Source organism: Canis aureus, chromosome 10, assembly GCF_053574225.1.
Source record: "Canis aureus isolate CA01 chromosome 10, VMU_Caureus_v.1.0, whole genome shotgun sequence".
In the NCBI taxonomy this organism is placed as follows: domain Eukaryota; kingdom Metazoa; phylum Chordata; class Mammalia; order Carnivora; family Canidae; genus Canis; species Canis aureus.
Genome location: NC_135620.1, coordinates 47,281,199 through 47,305,238, shown reverse-complemented (window position 1 = coordinate 47,305,238; position 24,040 = coordinate 47,281,199). Strand labels below are relative to the sequence as shown.

At 40.0% G+C, this 24,040-nt stretch overlaps 1 protein-coding gene and 1 long non-coding RNA gene across 6 annotated transcripts in view; one reads left to right on the top strand and one right to left on the bottom strand.

Moving 5' to 3' along the window:
- MOB3B (MOB kinase activator 3B) overlaps nucleotides 1-24,040 on the top strand; it is a 190,484-nt gene that overhangs the window by 60,532 nt on the left and 105,912 nt on the right. For all 4 annotated transcript variants that reach the window (XM_077912201.1, XM_077912202.1, XM_077912204.1 and 1 more), the window contains one exon: nucleotides 11,727-12,349. In XM_077912201.1, the coding sequence (XP_077768327.1) occupies nucleotides 11,932-12,349 (418 nt within the window). In that variant the 5' untranslated portion in view covers nucleotides 11,727-11,931. The remainder of the gene's footprint in view (nucleotides 1-11,726; nucleotides 12,350-24,040) is intronic.
- Nucleotides 894-22,624, bottom strand: LOC144322327 (uncharacterized). 2 transcript variants are annotated; one of them, XR_013387963.1, is made up of 3 exons: nucleotides 22,505-22,624; nucleotides 21,048-21,375; nucleotides 894-980 (listed from the first exon to the last, which is right to left on the bottom strand). It is a non-coding gene; the product is annotated as an uncharacterized LOC144322327 (long non-coding RNA). The 2 variants fall into 2 exon arrangements; XR_013387962.1 differs by lacking the exon at nucleotides 894-980 and having other exon boundaries at nucleotides 21,018-21,375.

Below are 24,040 nucleotides of genomic sequence, written 5' to 3'. Positions count from 1 at the left end.
GGGATTAAAAAAAATATATGGTTTGTGTTGAAGTATCAAAAGAGATAGTTAAGTTGCAGGCCCCTTTGAAGGGTACTTAGGTGTCAGGTTTGCTTAACCATTGAAGAGACTTATGGCTGGCTCTGTGGGAAGAACATTGGCACTGGGATTGAGACTTTGCTTTCAGCCCCAGCCTGTCCTAACTGTGGTGAGCCTCACTCTGGGCGTTAGGCGTGTCTGTTTCTGGTTTTGTATTTAATACATTAAGAGGTTGAATTGAATTAAGTGATTTTCGAGGATTCTTCCTGCTATAAAATCTCATCAGCAATGATTTTGCTCACAGGACTCCTGACATATACACAAAGATCATGCTCAAGGGAAAAGAATTTCCTGGTACTGGGCAGGATGATTAAAGAACACAGGGTAGGGCCCATGATGCCTGCGGCCACATCCCAATGTGAAGGGATACAAAGAAGACAAGGGTGGATGCAGCAGAGGCAAAAGCTAGGGGATGGGCACCAAAGTCACAGAAGCAAAATTTGCACTAAAGAAGGTTATAGGATGCATTTTCTTCTTTTCTTTTCTTTTTTTTTTTTTTTTTTTTAAGATTTTACTTATTTATTCATGAGAGACAGAGAGAGAGAGAAGCAGAGACACAGGCAGAGGGAGAAGCAGGCTCCATGCAGGGAACCTGATGTGGGAGTTGGTCCCGGGACTCCGGGATCACACCCTGGGCCAAAGGCAGGTGCCAAAACACTGAGCCACCCAGAGATCCCCCACATATTCTTCTTATATTAAAAAAAAAAATTCCCCAAGCCAATTGACTTCTTCTGCATTATTTTTCCCTTGAGGTATATATTTTAAACTTATTTTTTAAAACAAAGAACACATAGAGATTTTTGTAACACCATGCAAAGATCTTTATAAATATCGACTGTGTGTTTTTTAACATTCTTTTAAGGCTGGACATGCTTCCAAAGGAGCTGATGTTTTAGCAAATGCTGAAAAATGAAAACACGTGAGCTGTTTAGATTGGCCTATGGAACCACATGTCTAGTAGCTGCCATTGACCTTTGTGTGAAATATCTGTTTTCTGAAAAGTTTTCTTTTGTTGATCATGTCTTATCATGATTCTAGGGGCATGTCCCTCTCAACTGGAGAAGAACTGTTTATCTGTGTGGTATCTGATTAGCAATAATTTAGATACATAGTTTAACCACAAAACAAATGAGTTCCTATTTGTGCTGGGTCCTGTATTAGGTCCTAGTGCTACAGTAAAGTCTAGGGTGTGAGCCGGCCCTTGCAGAGGGCCCAGACAACTGAGCTTAGAAATAGAGCATATTGTGAGGTCACTGTGTGTGTGTGTGTGTGTGTGAGAGAGAGAGAGAGAGAGAGAGAGAGAGAGAAGAAGAAGGGAGAGAGAGAGAGAGTTATGTACAAGATACAGACATAATAGGATGGGGATGGTTGACTGGTCCTCCTTCTTCCTCCCTTCTTTCTCTGCTTCTTTCCCCTTTATAAGAGGTTGAAGCTAACCCAAAGAGAAGTTTGAGAAAATGCATTTGGCAAAGAAGAGGTTTTATCTGGATAGAAGTTTCTAGATTTCCCCATGGAGAACACCAGTGATATGTTCCTGAACAGTAGCCACATACAGCATGGGACTGTGAAGCCTAGTGCTGACTGTTGGGCAAGGTTTGGAAACAGCTCATAGATGAAGGAGGAACTCTGTCCTGAACCTTCTCACTCTTTATGCCTACAGCTGGGCAATAACTGGGACAGATGCTCCTTGTGATGAGGTCATCTCTCTTATTTGAGAAAAATCTTAAGACTATGCATGCCTTATATGTAGGTACAGACTTTCTGCAGATAAATTTTAAGTTATAAACTGTATGAGGCTTTCCTTGAATTGATGTCACAAGGAATCTCTACTGAAAAAAAGCTACCTTTGCAAACCAGTCTGTACAACCCAATGTTGGGGTTTCTAAGAGGGCCCCCAATGAACAAAATTACCACTCCTCTCTATATGGCTTGGGAAGAATTTACTTGAAACAACAACAAAAACAAATATCAGCTTTATTGCTTATGGAAGCCAGACTGGAAGACAAAGCTCCAGGTCTGTTAACCACATGAGCCTGCTCAGTCTAAGCCCCAGACTTACCCACAGGCTTCCTCCATTTAGAAAGCTGGGGAAACAGCAAATAATACTCTTTGAAGGCAGGCAGCTCCCAAGAGGTAAAGCTGAGCCAGTTGAGGAGGCCCAGTTGATTTTTCTCAAATTTACCAGTTAAGCTAATTACTCCCTCCATTTCCCCTAGGACAACATTAGTAAAAAGAGAAAGGCCAGTTGTGTACTTGGGAAAAATTCTCCCTTATAAAAGTCAGAAGTGGGGTGGAGGGAGCGCCTGAGTGGCTGTCAGTTAAGCAGCCAGCTCGTGGTTTCAGCTCAGGTTGTGATCTCAGGGTTGTGAGCTTGAGCCCCGTGTCAGGTTCCACGCTCAGTGCGGAGTCTGCTTAAGACTCTCTCTCCCTCTGTTTCTCCCTGCCACTTCTCTCTCTTTCTCTCAAATAAATAAATAAATAAATCTTTTTACAAAATTCAGAAGTGGGGAAACGGAATCTCCTCCAAAATTTTCCAAGATTTTATACATTTTAGGGTCAGGTGCTCAGGTCTTACAAGAAGTGAAAGAACAGACCAGGTTATGGTTGGGCTTCCTATTGCTCATGAAGCCACCTGAAACCTAATATGAGAAATCTGGATTAATAAGTATCGGACTTGACATTTGCCCAGCTTTACTACATTATCTCAGTTAACCCCAAATACACTATGATATTGGTATTAGTGCCCTCATTTGGCCATAGGAGAAATTGAAACACAAAGAGATAGTGTTTAACTGAGGAGGGTAACTAGTTAAGGTGCAGATTTTGGACTCAAGACCATATCTTTCTGACTGTAGCATTAGGGTCTAGCACAATCCTCCAGGTGGCCATATCCTTTACAATTACTTGTTTGATTCCATTTTATTTCACAGCTCTTCATCCATTTGTTTTCACCTAGACAAATTGAAAAGCTCCCAGGCAAATGGTTGTCTCTTCTCTTTTGAGAGTTTCTGGGGTGCAGTTTGAATCCTCCAGCAGGATCACTCTAGCAGAGGTTACAGCTGAGTTATAACCTAAGGTATTATATTAAATGTAAAGCATTTTGATATTTAAAATGAGAACCTTTTATACTCCATTCTAAAAAGTGTTTGAGGGATTTGTGGGAGGGCATACAATTTCCCCTGATATATCCACATTCATGAAGTAATATTACACTAGATTTTACTATATGCAAAAATAACTGGAACTCTCTTACAATATTAAGCTAAGTGGGTTATAAATGTTGAGGAATATTGATTGAGTTATCATCAAATCACTTAGATTACTATTTCTTTTTGCCTAAGAATTAGAAGTCTATCCAAATTAAGCAAGAAGGAAGCATTTGATTTCTTTGTTTCCTCTTAGGAAAGGGGCTCCCATTGTCCCCTTTCCCTCACCCTGTTTCTTACTCATAAACACATATTTGCATTGAATAGAATCATTTTCCATTACTCATGTAATTTCTTCATATTCTGTCGAAAGTTGTAGTTCCCTTTGTCACCAGTCCCCGTGTCAATATCTGCACAATGGTTTTCCATTGATGGAATGCTTTCATAGGCAATATCTCTTTAATTTTTGCAGTAATCCTGAAAGATAAGCACCATTATCTTTTAAGACAAAACTGAGGCTCATCAAAGGGGTTTTGTCCAAAGACATAGTCAGTTAGAATCATTGTCAGCTCCTGGATCCAGGTCTTCTGACTCTAGACCACAAAGATTCAACAAGTATGTGTCTTTGGGAGTGGTGCATGACCAGGTACATAGGGCTAAGTCTTTGTTTCTCCCATCTCTTTCCCTAAGCTCCTTAGATATGCCCTAGAAGTTCCTGTTTTTATTTTGTTTGTTTGTTGTTGTGAACTACCCATCTGTCTACAGAGGGAGTCTTAATTAAAGTTAGAGCTTTGGAGTCAACTTGGCTACTTACAAGTTCTTTGACCTGGGACCAAGTTTTAATCTTGCAATGTCTCAAGTTTCTCTAAGTGCAAAATGTGGGGGATAATAATAATAATACCTAACTCATGAGGTTGTTACAGAAATTAAAATAGATTGAAAAATAAGTAAATGTTAGTTATTGTTACTGTTGTACAATCAGGTTGAATAGAATTTTAAGCATTCTAAGATTTCAGCAGCTGTTTGGTCTCTCAAGAATCTCTCTGTTTAAAAACTTGAATCATAATATAACTCAAAGGATAATAATGATGATAGCATACCAGCTTACTCGGTGCCTACTGTGTTCCAGACATTTTACATATACCCTCTTGAATTATCACAGCAACTCTGTAGATACTATGCTCTTAGCTACTGGATTATATTGCTCTAAATCTTGCCTGCAGTTGTCAATTTTACCCACCTCCCCAAGCTTAAAATAGTACTCTTTTGAAAATTAAAACTGTATTTTCCAATTTCCAGTCTTCTAGCCCATTTTGTTCTCTCTACCCCCTTCATAGATCTCTTGCAGTGGTTCCAGATGTCATATATAAGTTCCCATAGTGCCAGGGATAAAAATTTTCCAGATCCTGAGACTCAAATTCATTTAGGGTGGCTAAGAGTAAATAAGTCTGTTGACAGTTACAGGAACCAACTTCCTTGAATTTGAACATTTTTCCTTTAAAGCAGAACTTTCCCAAGAAAGAATTGTCATACTCTGTCTCAAAGAGAAAGAAGGAAATGGTAATGGACAATGACCTTTATCCCAGTATCCAATAGAGATTCTGAGTGACATCACACCAGCTGGTATACACCTGTGCTTTAAAAAGTAAAAATACATTTTTTACTTGCCTTAATTTTTTCTTTTTTGGGTTAAACAACAGAAATTTATTTTTCACAGTTCTAGAGGCTGGAAGTCCATGCCAGCATGGTTAGGTTCTGGTAGAGCCTTCTTTCTGACTTGCAGATAGCTGTCTTTTCACTATGTCCTCACACAGCAGAGAGAGTAAGCTCTGGTGTTTCTTCTTCTTCATGTAAAGGTACTGATTCCACCATTGGGCTCCACAACCATGATCTTCTCTGAACCTAATTACCTCCAGGCTCCATCTCTTAATACCATCACTCTGGGGATTAGAGCTTTACATATGAATTTTTGGGGCACGCATTCAGGTCACAGCAGAAGCAAAATACAAATTAGCAATATTTGAAAGTAGGGTTATCATTGCAAATCTTACAAACATTAAAAGAATAATAAGGGCATATTATGAAACTTTATATCACTAAATTTGACAGATGAAATAGAAAACTTACTTAAAAGGCACAACTTTCTGAAACTGACACAAAATGAATTAAAAAATCTGAAAATAGTGTAGTATTATATATTAAAATTAAATTATTAATTTTTAAAAATAAAATCTGCTTCAGTTTTTAAATTTCAGGTATTAGCTCTGTCCTTCCCTCCTTATCCTCCATTCCCCCATTTTTATTTTTTTTATTTTTTATTTTTTATTTATTTTTTAAAAGATTTTTTATTTATTCATTCATGAGAGACACAGAGAAAGAGAGAGAGAGAGGCAGAGACACAGGCAGAGGGAGAAGCAGGCTCCATGGAGGGAGCCCGACGTGGGACTCGATCCCGGGACTCCAGGATCATGCCCCGGGCCGAAGGCAGGCACCAAACTGCTGAGCCACCCAGGGATCCCCATCCCCCCATTTTTAGATGCCTTATGTATTGGGTTCTCAAATCCTATGTCTTTTTTTTTTTTAACCATAAAAGTATTTTCTAGGTAGTCCAGAGATTTGGAAATAATAGAGCAAATGGTTACTCACTTGGAGAAGTTCATTTTCCCCCTTAAAAAATTAATAAAATAATTAGGATATCTTTCATAAATATTCATTGGGTCAACTGAGCATTTATCTTATAATTTTACCTTCACTATTTATTTTTAAAACTGTGGCAACGTTGGGTTCACCCTGCCCATGGTTGGATCAAAGATTTGCCATCTTCCTCATTACTGAGAATCCAAGTCACTCTCTGCTGCCCTCCAGAAGGCCTATATTTAAGATAATATTATTTTCTTTAAAAGAAACATTTTTTTTTAAAGGCTGCATTTTCTTCAGCAGAATGTGAGTATGTGGTGAATTAAACCACACCAAATAAATCCCACCCTCTCCTATCCTTCTACTCTTTTCGCTGTTTCTTACCACCAAGTGTCCTCTTTGGAATGGTGAAGCTCCTACGTCTGTGGAATGGTGACTCAGTATGGATCTCTGCTGTAAGGACCAGTGCATTGATTGATCACTGCTGTTGCTGTCTCTGCAGTATACAGGGGTACATGCAATGTTTTCATCTTTGGAATACTTAACTTTCATTTTTAATGCTAGACTGTCTGCACTGGTGGCTGAATAAATAAGTGAGTGAACCAGTGAGAGTGTCAACTTGAATGGATGTTCAAGAACCAGAAAATGACAGGTCATCAGAGCCGTGCAACAGGCTTCTGGGGGGCTGCACCTGCTTATACTGACTTCATCTGGTTCAGAAATAACATGGGCATTCAGAAGCTCAGAAATCATGCCAGTCTTTGAAGATTAAAATGAGGCAGCCGGGTTTTTCCCAACTAATCTAAAATGCAATGATATGGCAGCTTAAAGTTGGGGAGGTAGATTAGTTGGAAAAAAAAAATAGAGCTGCTTCTCAGACAGGAATCTCTCTAATTTGGGGTTGTCTTGTGAGCAAAGATACAACTTAATGAGAAGGCAGGAATAAAATAGTACAAAAAGGTTGATGGAATCGCATTTTTAGGCATGTCCTTTACTGGAGCCTGGGAAGGTCAGGTAATATTCATTTTATTCACACACATACACACACACATTCCTTTAAGATAAAAACCTAATCTACTTTTATTCAGTTTCTGGGGTGTCAGAGAGTTCCATATACTATTCTAGCCATAAAGAGAAAATGGTGGGAAGATGAGAGATCAGACTAGTCATTCGTCAATTCTGAGGAGCTGGAATTTTAGGTAACACATGGGAAAGGAGCAGCCCATTTGAGAGAAAAGTCGGACAGATATCTTCATCTTTCAGGAGAGATGCTTCATAGCAGCACAGCAGCTGGTAATATTGGATCTCAGTGAGTTGGCAATGAGCTTACAGAGTGAGGTGGAGTCCCCAGATAACAAGTATAGAAGGTTCTATTTGTTTTCACTTTTGTGGTTTCACTTTGATGCAAAGGGTCCTTCATTTACTGTCATCTCTTCATTCATTCAGCCAACATTCAGTGAAGTTGGCTCTGTGCCAGGCACCATCCTAGTTCCTGGGACTCTGGCAATGAAAATGCCATGGAACGTCCCACATGGGGGACACTTCTGGGGCATTTCCCTTAGCTTCCTGCAGTAAATTGCCTTGCTGGCTGGTCCTGCCAGAAGGAGTCCTCCATCACATAGATGAGATATTGAACTACTTTCTCCCCAACTCATATCAGCTGGTTTCTCTCTTTTCTGCCTGCCTACCCTCCTCTGCTACCAACATCTCTTTAGAGGAGGTCAGAGTTAGAGAAAATGGATCTAAGAGTGAATGGGAGGATTGCTTTCTTCCTCATCTTGGCAAGGACACTTTGAATTTTCAACTAATAAGGCAGAAGACATCAATAGGAAAAGAAAAATAAGAACTTTCCCTGCCAGGGTTGCTTAGTTACCTTGTCAACATTCCCTTGCAGCCCAGCCGAATTCTCTTTGCATATTTTTATAGTGCACATGTTTTATTGCTATAATTGATCTATTAAGCAGAAAATATGGAGAACACATGGAGCTCCTGTCAATTTTATGCTGTTTATTTGGGTTTGCATTTTTCTCTTTCCGTAAGACTTCACTCTTTATTGTCCTTTTCATTCCTAACCGGAGTAATCCTGTGAAGAAATCACATCACTGCCCACGTTGGTGCATTTAACTTTGTAACTTAAAAAACAAAAGCCAATAAACTAACCTCAAACTAGACAGCAAATTGTGGACTTTCCAAAGGCAGACACCAAGTTTTCATTAGCTCTATGTCTGTGGTGCCTAGCCTTGAGTCTGGCACATAAATGGTCTTTAGTAAATGTCCACTGATTGAATGAGCACTTGTCTTCAGATATTTATTGAGAACCAGCATTGTAGTGAATGCTATTCATAACATAAAATTTGATTATAGCTTCCACCCAGGGGGCAAAACTTATGACTTGTTTTTTCCTTTCTGGAGACTGGACAAGGACAGAGAATAACAACTGTGTTGTTGCTAGTGCTACATTTTCTTTAGCCAAAGAATCTTTTCTTTATGAGGTTGCAGCAGCATTAGCAGCATCTACATTCTGTCTGGCATTTATGGAAAATTATTCACTGGTAACCTCCTGGGTTCTGGGCACTGTGCTCTCCAAAGCAATCCAGATCAACAGACCAGGTGGTTGTCAGTCAAGGCATTTGTATTCAGAACAGTGAGTTTCCCCTCATTCTTCTTAAAAACACACACTCACACACAATTGAAGACTGTTTATGAAGCACACTGTCGGCAGAACAACAAATGGAGGTTTATTTTGTCATCCGTTTACCCAGGCAGTCTTCCAATGGAGTGCTCCTCAAAGGGTATACTTCTGAGATTTTGCTAAAGTGCAGACATAGATCTATTAGGTCTGAGGTGAGGCCTGAGCACCTGCATTTCTAACAAGATCTCTTAGTGCCCTAATATGTCATCCATGGACAGTACATTTGGCATCACCAAGATCCCAACGTAGCATCTGAGAAGTACTGCTCTAACCATTTAATAAGCCCACTGTGTAAATTATGGACAGAGGTCCTGATGGGGCTCTGGGTTGGTAAGTAAGGACAGGTGGATTTCCTGTTCCCATTTCATTTCAAAACTCTTCTGGATATCTGCCTCAATACAGCATTGACACTCAAATAAAGACACAGATGCCTCTTTGTTCAGCCACTTGGTAGTATGATGAAATTGTTATTACCCATCCTGGATTGCAAATGTCTTTAAACATGGTGGCCCACCCTCCAATCTATCCCATCTCCAGAGAACTTCATTCTAGATGAAAAACTTTGAGCATAAGAGACATCCTCATGTTTGAAGATGTCAGAATGGTTAATGCTTTTGAAAAGAGCACTAGAGAAGATCAGAGTTTCTGTTTCCTTATCTCTAAAGTGGAGATAAAAATACCACCTGTTCTAGCTTCTTTTATAGTCCTGTTGTGAGGAGCTTTGAAATCTATACATGAAGGAGCTTTGAAAACATAAAAATGTTCATGAGATTTTAAAGTAGCTTTAGTGAGAAAAAAAAAATCACATATGTTTCAGTGCCAGAATGTTCTGGGTTCAAAATTTAGCCTTACCATCTACTAATTTTGTGATTTCTGCCAAATTATTGAATCTATTTGGGCCTCAGTTTCTTTCTGTGTTAAATGGTCATAAAAACATCCACCATGCAAGACTGTAGTGAGAACTAAAATGTTAATATATGTAAAGGATCTGGTACATAGTAGAGTTTAATAAATAGTGGCCAATAGTGGCACATTAAGGGACATGATTGAGAAATAAATCCCCAAAGATGATTTCCCTCCCTCCGGTAAACCTTTTATGTTGAGGCAAAAAGAAAGAGTGATTTTAAAGTTGGTTAAAGTTTTGAATAAATGCCCAGCCAGTTCAAGAGACTGATACCTTAAAGTTCATTATCTAACTATCTCTGGAATAAAAATCTCTAAAATTCATATAAGGTTTTAATAATTACTGAAATGTTTGTCAGCACTAGTAACTGTAGGACTTTGTGACAAAGATTTGCTATGATTATTCTGTGTCATTTACACACTGTCATCAGAAGTGCTAGAGAGTCTTTTGGTGGTATGCACAGGAGCCTGCTAGAGGGTAGAGGAAGATTTCACATTGATGTCCTATGCAAGCAGATACTCCAGTCCCTGGGGAAACGGCCAAACAAATGATACTGAGGGTCATGTAAGGCGATGAAAGAAGATTATTCTGAGAACCATGGTAACTCATGGCACCCACATTATTAGAATAACAGAACAGCAAGTCTTATTTGCTGGAGACATGAAGGGGTGGCTCTTGGGTGGTTGCTGCTTTACTGTCAGCAATTAAGCATTTGTGATACAGAGGGTCTATTGTTCTTGTTATTGTTGTTTTTAAGATTTTATTCTTTTATTTGAAAGTGTGTGTGTGACAAGGGAGAGGGGCAGGTCTGGGTAAAGAGGCTTCAGAAATCAGCAGGAAAGACAGGTTGAAGGATATCACTCTTTAGAATAGAAGAGTATTGCTTTTTAGAATAGACAGTATCACCATTTACTAGGAGTCAAGAAACTGGATTTCAGTCCTAACTATGCCCGTACTAGCCATGGGATGTTGCTAGGCAAGTAAATTTATCTTTTAGAGACTCAGGGATAATGATAACTACTACAAATCTACTATGAAACACACCAGGATTTTGTAGGGATCAAATGAGATAATAGAGCACTGAAGACCAAAGCTACTCTTTCCAAAATGGTAGCCATTAGCTGCATGTGGCTATTTGAATTCCAAGTAGTTAAAATTCTGTAAAATGAAAAATTCAGTTCTTCAATACACTAGCCACATTTCAGGTGCTCACTAGCCATATATGGCTAGTTGGTACCATACTGGACAACAAAGATATAGAATATTTGCATTACACAGGAAGTTTTGTTGTACACCTCTGTCTCAGAACTCTAGGGGATGATATCAGAAATGTAAAGGATGAAATATTAGAGGGGTGATCAATGCCTTCATAGTTAAGGATTCTTGGAAGGAAACGAAACCCACTGAAGTGAGCTGAAGTTAAACAAGGGATTTATTTGACTAATTCAGGGAAAACATATGGCTCTCAAGGGCTGTAATCACAGTGAGGCTTCAAAAATAATGAACCAATTCCTAGAAGATTATTAGGAGTTCAAGAAGCCACTCTTCTCACTGTTTCTCTTTTTCTCTTGACTTCTCCCTACAGCAACTTGTGCTCTTGTCTCTGTTTCTCTGCATCTCAGTGACATTTTCCTTCTCTCCTCCTCCCTCCTCCTTCTCTCCACTGCATCCTTTTTCTCCTGCCTTTCTTGTGCTTCTTTCCCCCTTCCCCTCTCTGCAAAGCAGCTTTCTTAATTGCGCTGCATGTGGTCCCAATAGGACTCAACCAGGCCTGGTTTTCACTGTTTCTCAGGAACAATGCCTGACAAAGGTTGGGCCCTGATCCCAAATTCCCAGGAGAGATATTCTTATTAGCCACCTTGGTGTGATAGCCACCCCTGCTCCAATCAGTTATGTTTAGGAGCATGGGGTAGTGATTCCTCTTTTACTCAATAAAGGCAGTGGTGGGTGGGGCTGATGCTCTAAAAAGGAGCATATGTGGGATGGGGATGGGGTCTTGACTCACGTGTTCACTTAAACATTTTAGAGAGTCCATTAGTCTATGACCACACAGGAAAGAGTTGCGAAAAATTTGCCCAAGGCCATGAAGGAAAAAGTTATTTGTGTGGTATGAATCACCATTACAGACGCTGGGGGGTTTGGCATATCCTCAACATCCTTACACCTGGATGGAAGTAAGGTACTGCCTGAAGCGACATGGAAATCAGATCTAAGCACGTGTCATTCCTTAACTACAAACTGAGTACTAATAAGACCCTTCTCTCTTCAGCCTTTAGGAAGAATCATGAGGTTCTCTTGGAAACTCTTCAAGAGGAAGATGGACAGAGCCGCTTAAAAGAGATTAAAGACCGCAGACCGCAAGACTGGGGCCAGAGGGCTGGCAGTGGAAAACCCTGCTGAGTTGTGACCTCTCACTGAAAAGTTCTAGGTGCCTTTTTGCTTCTTGCAAAAAAAAGGAAGAGAAGGAGAAGACCATGTCCATAGCTTTGAAGCAGGTGTTCAACAAGGACAAGACCTTCCGGCCCAAGAGGAAATTTGAACCTGGCACACAGAGGTTTGAGCTCCACAAACGGGCTCAGGCATCCCTCAACTCAGGCGTGGACCTGAAGGCAGCTGTGCAGCTCCCCAGTGGGGAGGACCAGAACGATTGGGTGGCAGTACATGTGGTGGACTTCTTCAATCGGATCAACCTCATCTATGGCACCATCTGTGAGTTCTGCACGGAGCAGACCTGTCCTGTGATGTCAGGGGGCCCCAAATATGAGTATCGGTGGCAGGATGACCTCAAGTACAAGAAGCCAACTGCCCTGCCAGCTCCCCAATACATGAACCTTCTTATGGATTGGATTGAGGTCCAGATCAACAATGAGGACATATTTCCAACATGTGTGGGTAAGTTCATGACCAGCTTCTTGCTTGTTTTGATGTATCTCACAATCTCAGAAAATTTTCAGAGGCTTCTTCTTGGACCGTCTTTTGATGCTGGGTAGCACCATATCAATGTTCCCTAAATTCCACCACACCTGCCACATCTTTTTCCATATCTAAGAACCTCCTGGAAATTAAAAAAAAAAAAAAATCATTTGCTGACTACTTACAATTATTCTGTGGACCTCATACCACATACTAGGGTACACATACGACCTGCTAGGGAACATTGCCTTGGTGAAATGTTAGATTTGATCTTGCTGGCTACCTTAGGACTAGACTCCAAACCTACCAAGTTATCCTGGTAGAATTTGCATTTTTTGGCTAATTAACTAGTTAAAGTTACGTTAACTCTGAAGCATTTATTGGTATTCATCTCTCAGGTTAGGGAATCCCAGTGTGAGAATCCATGGGTTTATTTGGGAATCAAGCAATTCTGGGGAAGTAGAGATCCTGGCATTCTGTTCTACTCACTCCTGATCATTCATTATTAATTCCAGGCTGTACTGTTATGTGTAGATTCCTGTGTAAGTTGCTAGACCCACTAGGACACCGAAATGCAAATGCTTTCATTTGCTTGGTGCTCTGAGCCATAAAACCCTTCAAGGGGAAGGACCAAACCTTATCTCCCTTGTCTATTTCTTTATGCTGCTGATAATTGGATTTTCTGTGCACTGACAGGCTGAATGTAAAATTCAGGTTTATTGTTGTTGTTGTTGTTGTTGTTGTTGTTGCTGTTGCTGTCACTGTTGTTGTTTTAGGCCTGAGACTCAGTAAGAATGAGCAATATCCTATTTCCTTTCTGGTGTCTCTAGTGTCTAGCACGGTGCCTGGAAACCTTTGTGGACACTCAGAAAATATTTATGGGATGATTGAAAAAATACCTGTGCTATTGGACAGTTGTATTCAAAAGCTCTGAGATGGTTGGGATATAAAAGAAGCATTTGGAACACATTGTTGCAATCACCTCTAGATGGGATGTGTGTGTCCCCATGTGGCATATGGGAAGCTGAGGTGGGGGTGTATGGAAGTAATTAAGCTAATACCAGGGGGAAAATGTATACATTGATTAGGGCAGTATGTACATCTTGAAATATTCAGCACACAGACCAGTTTGCTCAGAATCACTGTGTTGCCTTGACTTGTCCAGCTCTCTCATGCTCTTGCTCTGTGATGTTCCTTGCTAAAGAAGGAAGTGGCCTGTGCCCTTGTGCAAAACTCCCTTGACTCACCAGCACAGGGGGAAGAAGACAGGGTTCAAAAGCTCCCAGAGGCATGTAGTAGGCACCTTGAAGGGGTGGGAATTTCTTAGGCTCATATCTTGTTGTACTTATATTGACTGTCAAAGGCTTCTCTTGTTGCTAGGAGGAATTTCCCCAACTGCCAATGCTCTGTGCAGAACACATGATAGCAATAAAGGTAAATAAATTTGGGCAAGGATACCTCCTCTTTCTTTCCTCTTCTGTTTCTGCTCCTTGATGCTTTGAACTCTGGGCACTTCTGTTGTCTCCAGCAGCTGTGGTTACCACATAGAGTTGGTGACCAGAAATAACATCGCAGAACCACGGTGTGTTACTTGAGAGTAAGGAAGTTTCTGGCAGTCTGCTTGGAAACTAGGACATCATAGATGGTTTTAAACTTTACTTGTAAAAAAAAACAAACAAACAAAAAAACTTTACTTGTAGAAGTCGTGGATGCCGCCATATCCCCCAGAATAATTGGCTTTGCTGTCCTTTTCCAGACATTTCCTTAGCCATTCAGTGGGCTTGCAGAATATACTCACCTGGTTGGAATCCTCTTTCAGCTCTTCCCAACTTTTGCTCCATAGTTCATAGTTCTGAGAGATCTTAATAGGTGCACCATGATTTTTTTTTTGTCCATGGAAAATAAGTTGGGAACTGCTTAGTGAAAATAATTTCTTTACTGCAGGACTTCTAATATGCTAATGTACATTATAAATCTCCAAGAAAGGAATACTTCAGTATGTAGTATTTCCTAATTCGAACCTGTATCTTTCTTTCTTTCTTTTTTTTTATGAAGCACCATTAGCATCTTTTGGGGAAATGTTAACCTATATAAGTTAGAGTTGTCAAACATTTGCTTGTATCAGAATTATGCGGACTTTCTGTTCAAAAGGCAAAGTCTTTGGCCTCTCCCCCTGAACAACTAAATCAGAATCTCTTAGATGAGACCTAAGAATCTGCACTTGTAATAAGCACCTGCCACTCCTCTGTTTATTTTAACTGCCCAGAATATTCTTCATTCTGAAACAGTCTATTTCTCATCTCTCTGATTTATCCGTCTTGTTTTCTCCTTCCGGAATCCCCTGTCTTCCCTGACTAGTGAATTCCTTATGCATCACTTATACTCTGTCCTCTGTGAAGGCTTCCACCCATTAGGATGTAAACTCCTTAAGTTATGGAATGTCTTTTATTCATTTGAATATTCTAGCACTAATTCCGGTCTTGGTGCTTTACAAGTTCTTAAATGGATGGATAGATGAATCACTGTATGGAAAGATGGGGGAAAAAATAATCTTTATAAAGTCCCAACACGTCTGTGGTGCTGGTGATCAAAAGTTAAACAGAACCTCTGAATCCCTTTGTCACCATCCTCATTATATCCTGCACCTTGCCTTCACAGAGATTAATTTTGTCTGTTTAATTTTTCCAGTGTGAAATGTTAGGGGTCAGTAAAAACCACCACCATCCGTTACCCTAAAGGTCTTCATCAGCATCCTGCTTACCTCTGTCATTTGCCCTGGGATGATATTGTTGCTATCTTTTGAAAAAACTTGTCTTTAGGAGCCACTTACTTTCTCTGTTAGAATTCATTTCCTCCTCTTCTCCCCCACCCCTCCATTCCAGCCTACTTATCTTCCTTTTGATCTTTGTTCTGCCGGTGAGTCATTATCATGGAAATGATCAAGATGTCTGTCAGGAAAAAGTAAAAGAAGAATTCTCTGCAAAACAGCAGACCCCGGGTGGATGAGAAATGGGAAGTTCTGCTTAGCATTATGGCTTTGAATCCCAGGCATATTTCTGTGTTCTTGCCTGGGAGTTGGGAGGGGTTCAGACTTCACCTCCTCCCCACTGTGATCCAAGGAAATAGGACTGGAAAATACTGACAGATGTGAGGACTTCACCCTCAGGTATTAAAGCATATAAACAGCTGTTGATCTCTGCCATTGAAACATGAGGGAAAGAAAAGCTTTCATCTGTTCTGGATCCTGGTTTAACTAGGAGACCTATACTATTTCGAAGTCTAGCATTCTCAGTTGGGAGCATACCGAACAGATGTGGCTCCCTTGTGAACCATAGTCTCCTCCACTCCCCCCTTGATCCCCTCCAGCTTCCTTTGTGAAAAAGTCAACAGATGTCCCTGTGAAAGCTTCTAAGACAGCAGTAACTTCAGAAGCACAGGCCACCTCCTCTTCCATTGTATTTCTTCAACCACTTTTAGAGATAACAACAGAAAAATAGCCTTCTTCTTTATTCTATTGCTTGTCTAGTGAATAATAATTTTATGTTCTAGCCTTCAGCTTCTCTGTTTTTCTCTTATGTAATAGGATGTAATATCTTTGTTTTAACACTAGGAAAAAAAATGAGTGGAAAACTTAGAGCTCCTCCAACTCATGTTTTTAAAAAGTCTCTGAACAGGAGGAATAAGAACGTTTAAAAATTAATTATATGATCTCACCTACCTTTATGGTTTTAGAATAGATGGGTGTCAGGGAAGGAAAGTGAGAAAGGCGAGGGAGGGGACTCAACATCTATAGAGCCTGCTAAGTGCCAGTGTTAATCTTTCTTAATTCTTGCAATAACTCAGTTAATTAAACATTCCATTTTACCAGTGAGAATGCTGACACTTAAACAAGCTAAGGGGCTTTCCCAAGGTTGTACAGCTAATAAGTCATTTAGAAGTTAGAGTTTGAGCTCAAGAGTGGTGAAAAATCTATGCCCTTGTCTCCCACTACCATTCATATCATCAATCATTATTTTGCAAATTTTCCTTCACACGGCTAAAGATTTCTCAATCAGTGGTTCTAGGAAGTTGTCTAAGATGGATAAAATTTTACATAACTTGATTTTGTTATAACTTTTAAGGAAATAGTTCTTTTTTGGATTTTGTTTTATTTTGGTTTTGTTTGCTCCTATTTAAAAAATCACCTCTGAAAGATGCCTCGGTGGCTCAGTGATTGGGCGTCTGCCTTTAGCTCAGGTCCTGATCCCTGGGGTCCTGGGATCGGTCAGAATGGGGCTCCCTGTGGGGAGCCTGCTCCTCCCTCTGCTGGTGTCTCTGCCTCTCTCTCTGTGTTACTCATGAATAGATGAATAGAATCTTAAAAAAAAAAAAAAAAAAAAACCATCTGAGAAGTGCCTGATGTGTGTGTCCAGGCACTATAACTGTTTCCATGTTCCATTCCAAGATCGGAGAAGGGATGACTTAGCTCATGAAAACAGTTTGTGGACTTGCAGTGATCTGTTATTACAGTTCATTCATTCATTTATTGATTCATTCATTCAATAAATACTTGTCAAACACCTGCTCAGAAGCAGGCCCTTTTTAGACACTGAGAGAGCAAGGTAGAGTTCATGTCCCTGAGCAGCTTCTATAATGTCCAGAATGTCTGGTTGCTCTGTATGGTTTTCTGAAATAAGTAGTTTGTGTAGTGGTCAAGTGCATTGTGGAAATAGCTGCATCCCTTTGGCAACTTTTCTCATGAAGCTACAGCTGAGTTTCATCCTCTCTCAAAATATGTGGCCAGGAAACATGAGACTATAAAAATGTCCATGGGGAGAGCTTTTCAGACATGAAGTGTCAGGGAACTGAGTTTATAATTAGCCTGTAAATTTTAACTTTTTATTTTTTATTGTATGTCTCCCTCATTTTTTGGTTTTGATATAAATCTATATAACACTGCCAAGACAGAACATACATCCACAAAATGTATTTACAGTGTGGTAGAACTAGCGCTGGACTTGAAACAGAGACTTGAATTTATTCAACTAGCTCTGCCATCACAAGGTGTTAGGTGACTTGGTAAACACATAACTTCTGAGCTTAAATTTCTCTGTTTGTAAACTGACCATTGTAATTTGATCTCACAGGGCTGTTGTAAGGATTAAAGGAAGCAATGAATAGAAACCCAGCCCAGAGCCATAATGATCCTAGACTGGTGCTGAGAAACAAATGTGTTCATTGCTTCTCTCTCTCTGCATATATTTCCACATAACTATCAACCAAAATTCATGGAGACCAGTAGGCAATTTCTGAACAGTATCCCTAGAAAAATAAAATGCACTATAAAAGACTCAACAAGATTTTTAAAAATTAGCAGTCTCCATTACTGAATTGCTCTATCATGGGGTTGTAAATACTTCAGGTTGTTGTCTCTCAAAGACTTTGGAAATTTTTGATGTTTTTTAAGAAACTAGAGCAAATCCTGGTTTTGTGGATGGATACCTAACTAGTAGGGAAAAAGCCATTTGTTTGGGTCTTCTCACTTGGTTTTCAGAAATTTGAGTACTAGACCTGCCCATGTCCAGTGTTAAATCAGCTAACCTCAGCAGAGGGTGGGTATAGGTTAGCAGAGAAGACAGGAGATACCCTACCAGTCACATCTGGGACAAGCTACTCAATAAAATCACTGGTAAGCAACGGTAGTGGGAGACAAGGATATTATTTGATCTCTCGAGGATGGGGAAAGGATCCGTAGGCAGCCTAGTGCCAAGAATGGAGCTCCCACGAGCTAGCAAGTTTTCCCAAGGCTCTGGAAACACGATTTGCCCTTAGGATCTAAGAGACTGGCTTTCTAGGAATTTACTAGTTGGGAGGACATAATAAAGCTGCCATCTTTTGGACAGGTACTGCCCTAAACACTTTACCTATATTATGTCATTTAAAGTGTAAAACAACTCTCTAAGGCACATAGTATGATTTCAATTTCACAGATAAAAAAGATTAAGTAACTTGGCCAGGGTAACACAGGCAGAGCTAGGATTCAGACCCAGGGTAGCCCAGCTCTAAAGCCCATGGTCTCAACTACTCCCAACATCTCATGTGTGTGCTATACTTACCTCAGAATCAACATCACCCTTGATTTACCCCTGTCTGTTGCATCAGATGTTAAGTCCTTTCTGGAAAAAGTCCTAAGACAAACCCAACAGTCCCAGCAAGGGATGAAAATAGACATGGTCCAGCATCTGATACAAATTGTACTGGGTCCTTAAGATTTTACTCATTTGAGAGAGAGAGAGAGCATGAGCAGGGGGAGGAGCAGAGGGAGAGGAACAAGCAGACTCCACACTGAGTGTGGAGCCCAAAGTGGGGCTTGACCCCAGGACCCTGAGATCAAGATCTGAGCTGAAATCAAGAGTTGGATGCTTAACCAACTGAGCCACCAAGTGCCCCTAGTTCTGTTCTTTTTAATAACTTGCCTCCTCTTGGGTGCTTGGGTGGATTGATTTAGCAACCGACTCTTGGTTTCAGCTCAGATCATGATCTTGCAGGTTGTGGGACTGAGCCCCACATTGGGCTCTATGCTCTGCATGGAGTCTGCTTCAGATTCTCTCTCCCTCCTGCTCACTCTCTTAAATAAATAAGTAAGTAAATAAGTAAGTAAATAAATAAATAAATAGATTGTAAAAAGAACTTGACTCCTTTAGGTTCTGTGCTACCCAAGTTTGTTCAGTTGTATGTTGAAAACATGCAGACATAGCTGAATTCACTCTCCCATACCCCCACTGGCTACTGGAGAATTGATGGTCCATTGTGGATGATTACAGTTACCTGCCTTGTTAACTCAATACTACAGTGACTTGGTGGCTCTGTTAACGAGGACAGTCTTAAATAACCACCCCCACTGAACAAATCCCAAGAGATACCTCTGAAAAATGGTGAGTGCCTCCATATGATAAGAAGCAGAGAAGAAGGGAAGTAGATACAGGGAATCAGACAACCTAGAGACTGCCCTAAGGTAAGGCTAATTACCTGCTGTCCCAACCTGCACTGAGTTCTCCATTACCTATGCTATGTAAGTTTAATGGGCCAGATCTCAGGTGACAAGTTGTTACATCTCAGCATCAGTCAGGAAGGGAAAGGGGATATGTGATATTCAGTGGAAAATGGAGATGAAAAACAAAAGCTGTAAAGGGGGGGGGCATCTGTTGCTTCAACTCGGTTGGTGATTATAGACATGGCATCCCTTTTTAGCCATTGAAGGTTATGCTGTGGAGGTCAGTGCTGCATGGAGAAGCAGGCCAGCTCAGAGCCGTGACATAGGGATGTGGAAATATATCTGGAAGTGCAATGAGATGGACAAAAGTGACTCAACCACTTGTCTAGAACAGAGTATGGAGTTGGAAGGAACAGTTGTATAAGCCACTTGAAGTGAGGATGAGACCCCTAAGCATGTAGTGGAATTCCCAACTGACTTGTACAGAGAGAACAGGTTCACTTATCTGAGCAGGTCACATCAACAGAGCCCTGACACCAGAGACCTTCCTCCTCTACCCTCCTGACCAGGGTATAGATACTTAAATGATGTCATTTTGAAGAGAGATCCAATTTTTGGCCTGCCATAAATCTGTGTGTAGGGAGAGATTCACTAGCTTTTTCTTTAAAATACCTTGTAGGTCTAGGGACATATGTTGTCTGTAACGCCCCTGTAGACAGACCTTTCTGTTGTTTTATCTTTAATAACTCATGCTAAATGCATAGTGTGATAATTCTATCCATGTTTTCCTTCGCATGATCATCTTTTCTATTAAGTCTTTTCTAATAAAATGGATGCTCTGGGAAAATGAGCCAGTTTGGAGCAGGAAGTGGAGAAGTAGTAAAAAGGAATAAAAGCATTAGTGTTTAATAGATGTGACTTTGAATCCCAGTAACCAACTTTTACTAGCAAATTTTCAGTTTCTCTACACTTGTTTCTTCATCTATAAAATGCGTGTAACAGTACCTACTTCGTGGGATTGCTGAGGGTATTAAGTAACATGCTACATTTCAAACACTTAGCTCAGGGTTGGATATGCTTTAAATGTTAGTATCAGTGTGATGAGATAGACTCGTCAGGTGAATTGAAGTGAAAAAGGAAAGAACCTAGGATAAAAATCCATTAATTCTATCAGACATTTGACTGTGGAGTTGATCATCCATGTTCCCTTCCTCTTTTGCTACATTTTGTGGAACCAGTAGAAGAAAATGTAAACCTTCAATGGGATGAGATTAACTTTGCTTGGCCTTGACAGCCAGAGCCAAGAACAGGTCCACAATAGAACTTTAGAAGATAATTCACATGCTCAGCATATGGGTCTGCACCAAGCCAATCCCACCTTCTTGTTTCTGCCATAGGATGTAGCCCTTCTACTAAGTGGAAACCTGGAGAACTAGTTACTGCTATGCAAGTGTAGATTTCTATTGATTGATGCCATGTAGTTCATATTGCAGAACAAATGTATTCCTAAAAAATATGAAGGAGTTGAAATTTTTGTCATTTGGCTAATATTTTCCTTTCTCAGAGAAAGTTCAATATTTAAAGAAAGCTTGTCAAAAAATGTGAATACCTCTTCAGTGGTGTGTCTAATTGATTCTTAGTGCATGCCCCTGGAAATGAAAGTGTTTTCACGGAGAGAACAAAATGAATTGTTAGTTTTCTCACAGGAAAAGGAGAAATCATTCTTCAAAAGAAGCTGTAGATTTTGGTGTTTCTGCATCATTCAGCCCAGGATCTCGAGAGTGGAGAGGAGGGATGATATAAGGGAGAAGCTCCAGCCAACTGCAGAGTGTTTGTTTTGTTGCTTACCCCCTGAGTCATAGCATCTGGGAAACTGCCAGCAATGACAAGGCTGAAGGGAGGGAGCCCTAATGGTTGGCATGGCAGCACAGTGGAGCCTCAGCATCTGGGGATGGCCGAGAATTACTTGTGGATGACTTCCTTCAGCATCACCTTGGCTGCCGGGCCCAGCCAGGGAGTCCTACCATGGATCCTGTAAGGAGCAGAGGGAAGGAAGTTGTTGAATATTAGAGATATACCTGTTATGACCCTTCATAAAATATAAACCATTCATATTCTGGCATCCCAAAGTACAGAAGAAAAAAGCCTATGGCTGAGGGCATCTGTCTTCCCATGTCTTTGAAGAGAAGTGTGAGTAAATGTATTAATGGTGTATACCAAGGTCCCAAGGAAACTATCTGTGAGCAGGAACTGTCAAAACACATGGGATGTGTTTTGATGGTTTTATTTGTTTTCTAAAAATAGTGTAGAATGAGTGGCTCGTCATCAGTCCAGGTTCAAATCCGTTCCTCTCTTTATGGGCTCTATGACTTGGCAAGCTAAGACTTGAACTTCTCTGAGCCTGTTTCCTTGCCTGGAAAGTGAGGGGTAGTAATGATAATATCTGCTTTGTAAGGTTGTGAGAATTAAGTGTAATAATGCACATGAAGCCCTTCGTGAGTTCCCGGCAGAGAGTTAAGTACTGAGTAAATTTGAGCTTTATTTCCTTTTCACAGTGATATGAAAAGGGGAGACTTATGATTTATTACAACTTCCAATGTCTGATTACAGAGGAGAATTTCTCCTGTAGCATTCTCTGCACACTTTTTTTCCAACTGAAGTAAAAATTGAGAAAAGTTGTTGACCATATTGTAATTATAGTAATTATCTTGGAAAAAAATAATTTCCACATCCATTAGAATCCCAGTTAAGAATCAAAACTTGAACACCAGCTGAATGCAGTAGATTCTATTTTTTATGTAGGGCAGTTAAATTCCAAAGTTTAAAATACAGTGGTAGTAAGATTAACGAACATGAATTACCTATTCTGGGCCAAGCACCATGCTCATTTCTTTCTGTATATTTTTTCCTAATCCTCACAGAAGCTCTGGTTGACTGTTATTATTCCTATTTTAAAATGAGAAACCTGAGATGGCTCTCTTTCCCCAAAGTATGGGCTGAGCTGGAAAGTTAGAACTGGGGTGACAAAGGGAGTGTCAGGGATTACTAGCACCTGGGAGCCAGGGCTGCTCATAGGAGTTGGGAGCACAGAGCAAAGACCTGGTCTACAAGCATTGGAATCAAGAAGATGAGTTCAAAGGAGAGAGAGTTAGAAAAAGTACCTGAGCATCTGTTATATTCCTCTGTCTCCTGCCAAGGCTTCCCCTGGTCTTTGGCAAAGGAGCCTGGGGCATGTATGTCACAAAGGGTAGGCAATGGATCTGAGAACAAATAGGCCATAGGTCAAGTGATTGACCTATGGAGAAAACAGGTAATTAACAAATAAATGTATGATATAATTTTAGGTAGTGATAAGTTCTAGGAAGACAGCTGAAGGTGGAACACGGATTGGGGATGTTGGAAGATTTGAGACAGATGTAGAACCATGGTTCCTAATTTTTTCTTTCCTTTTCTTTTTCTTTTTGATCTCATAACTCTTCCATACTCTTAAAAATTACTGAAAATTTCAAAGGCTTTTCGTTTACATGGTTATATCTATCAATAGTTACCATCTTAGAAATAACAAGTAGGAAAGTTTACCAGTATTTATTCATTGAAAAAATAGTAAACTTACCACATATAACATTTTTCAAGAAAAATAAATTTCCCAAAATAAAGAAAAATTAGTAAGAAGAGTGATATTGTGTTACTTTTTTGTTGTTGTAAATCTCTTTAATGTCTCTTTAGAGACACACAGTACTTTGAAAACCACCAATACAGTAAAACAATGGGGAAGCCAATCCTTTGCACCTACTAGGCACTTGACATTTTGGTTGAATGAACACAAATTAAAATTGCATTGAGGGTTTGCTCTGCATTGTAACAATGGTGACATTGGTGACATCATGATAGTATAAGCCAGTTAGACAACACTGTTCTTAGGGCCCCATTGATCAGTAGGACATAAACTTTGTGGTATTTACCCAGCAGTACTGATGGTCTTTCCCCTCTGTTCATAGTTATGTAGGCTGTCTCTCACAGAGGACCACCAAAAGAAAGATGCTAATTACTCTCTTGAAAAAAATGAACCGTCTGATTTCTTTAGCACTGTGTTCACACCAACCTAAAGAGTTACTTCAAACTAGACACTTAATTGGTGGTTCTTAATGTGCATCTAGGTAGTATTTTAAAATTAGAATGCTGTGAAATAATTATTGTGCTGTACAATGAAGAGTGGTAGCCCACTACCATTTATTCACCTTGCAAATTTTATGTAACAAAATTCAACTTTATTCAAGTTCAGGATAGTGTTCTGTCTGAATCCGAGAGGTCATGGATTTCTTCTCACCATCAACTGATACATACTCTTGTAGAATGCCAACATTAGCCAAGGCATAAGTAATACTTGTAAGCTATTATGGAAAAGAAATTTAATGAATGATCTAGAAAATATTTGTTCATTGGGATTATCTGTGGCCTGGTCTTTGCATCAGCATAGATAATTAGTTTTGGCATTAACTGAGCCTCCTGACAAAGGACGCTGTGCTGGACACAGCAGTTAGTCAGCTTTGAATAGACATGGCCATAGTGCTTCAACCTACAAATGGACAGATATGACACAGATTCTGTGGATAGACTTGTTTTTATTTATTTATTATTTTTTTTAAAAGATTTTATTTATTCACAGAGACAGAGAGAGAGAGAGAGGCAGAGACACA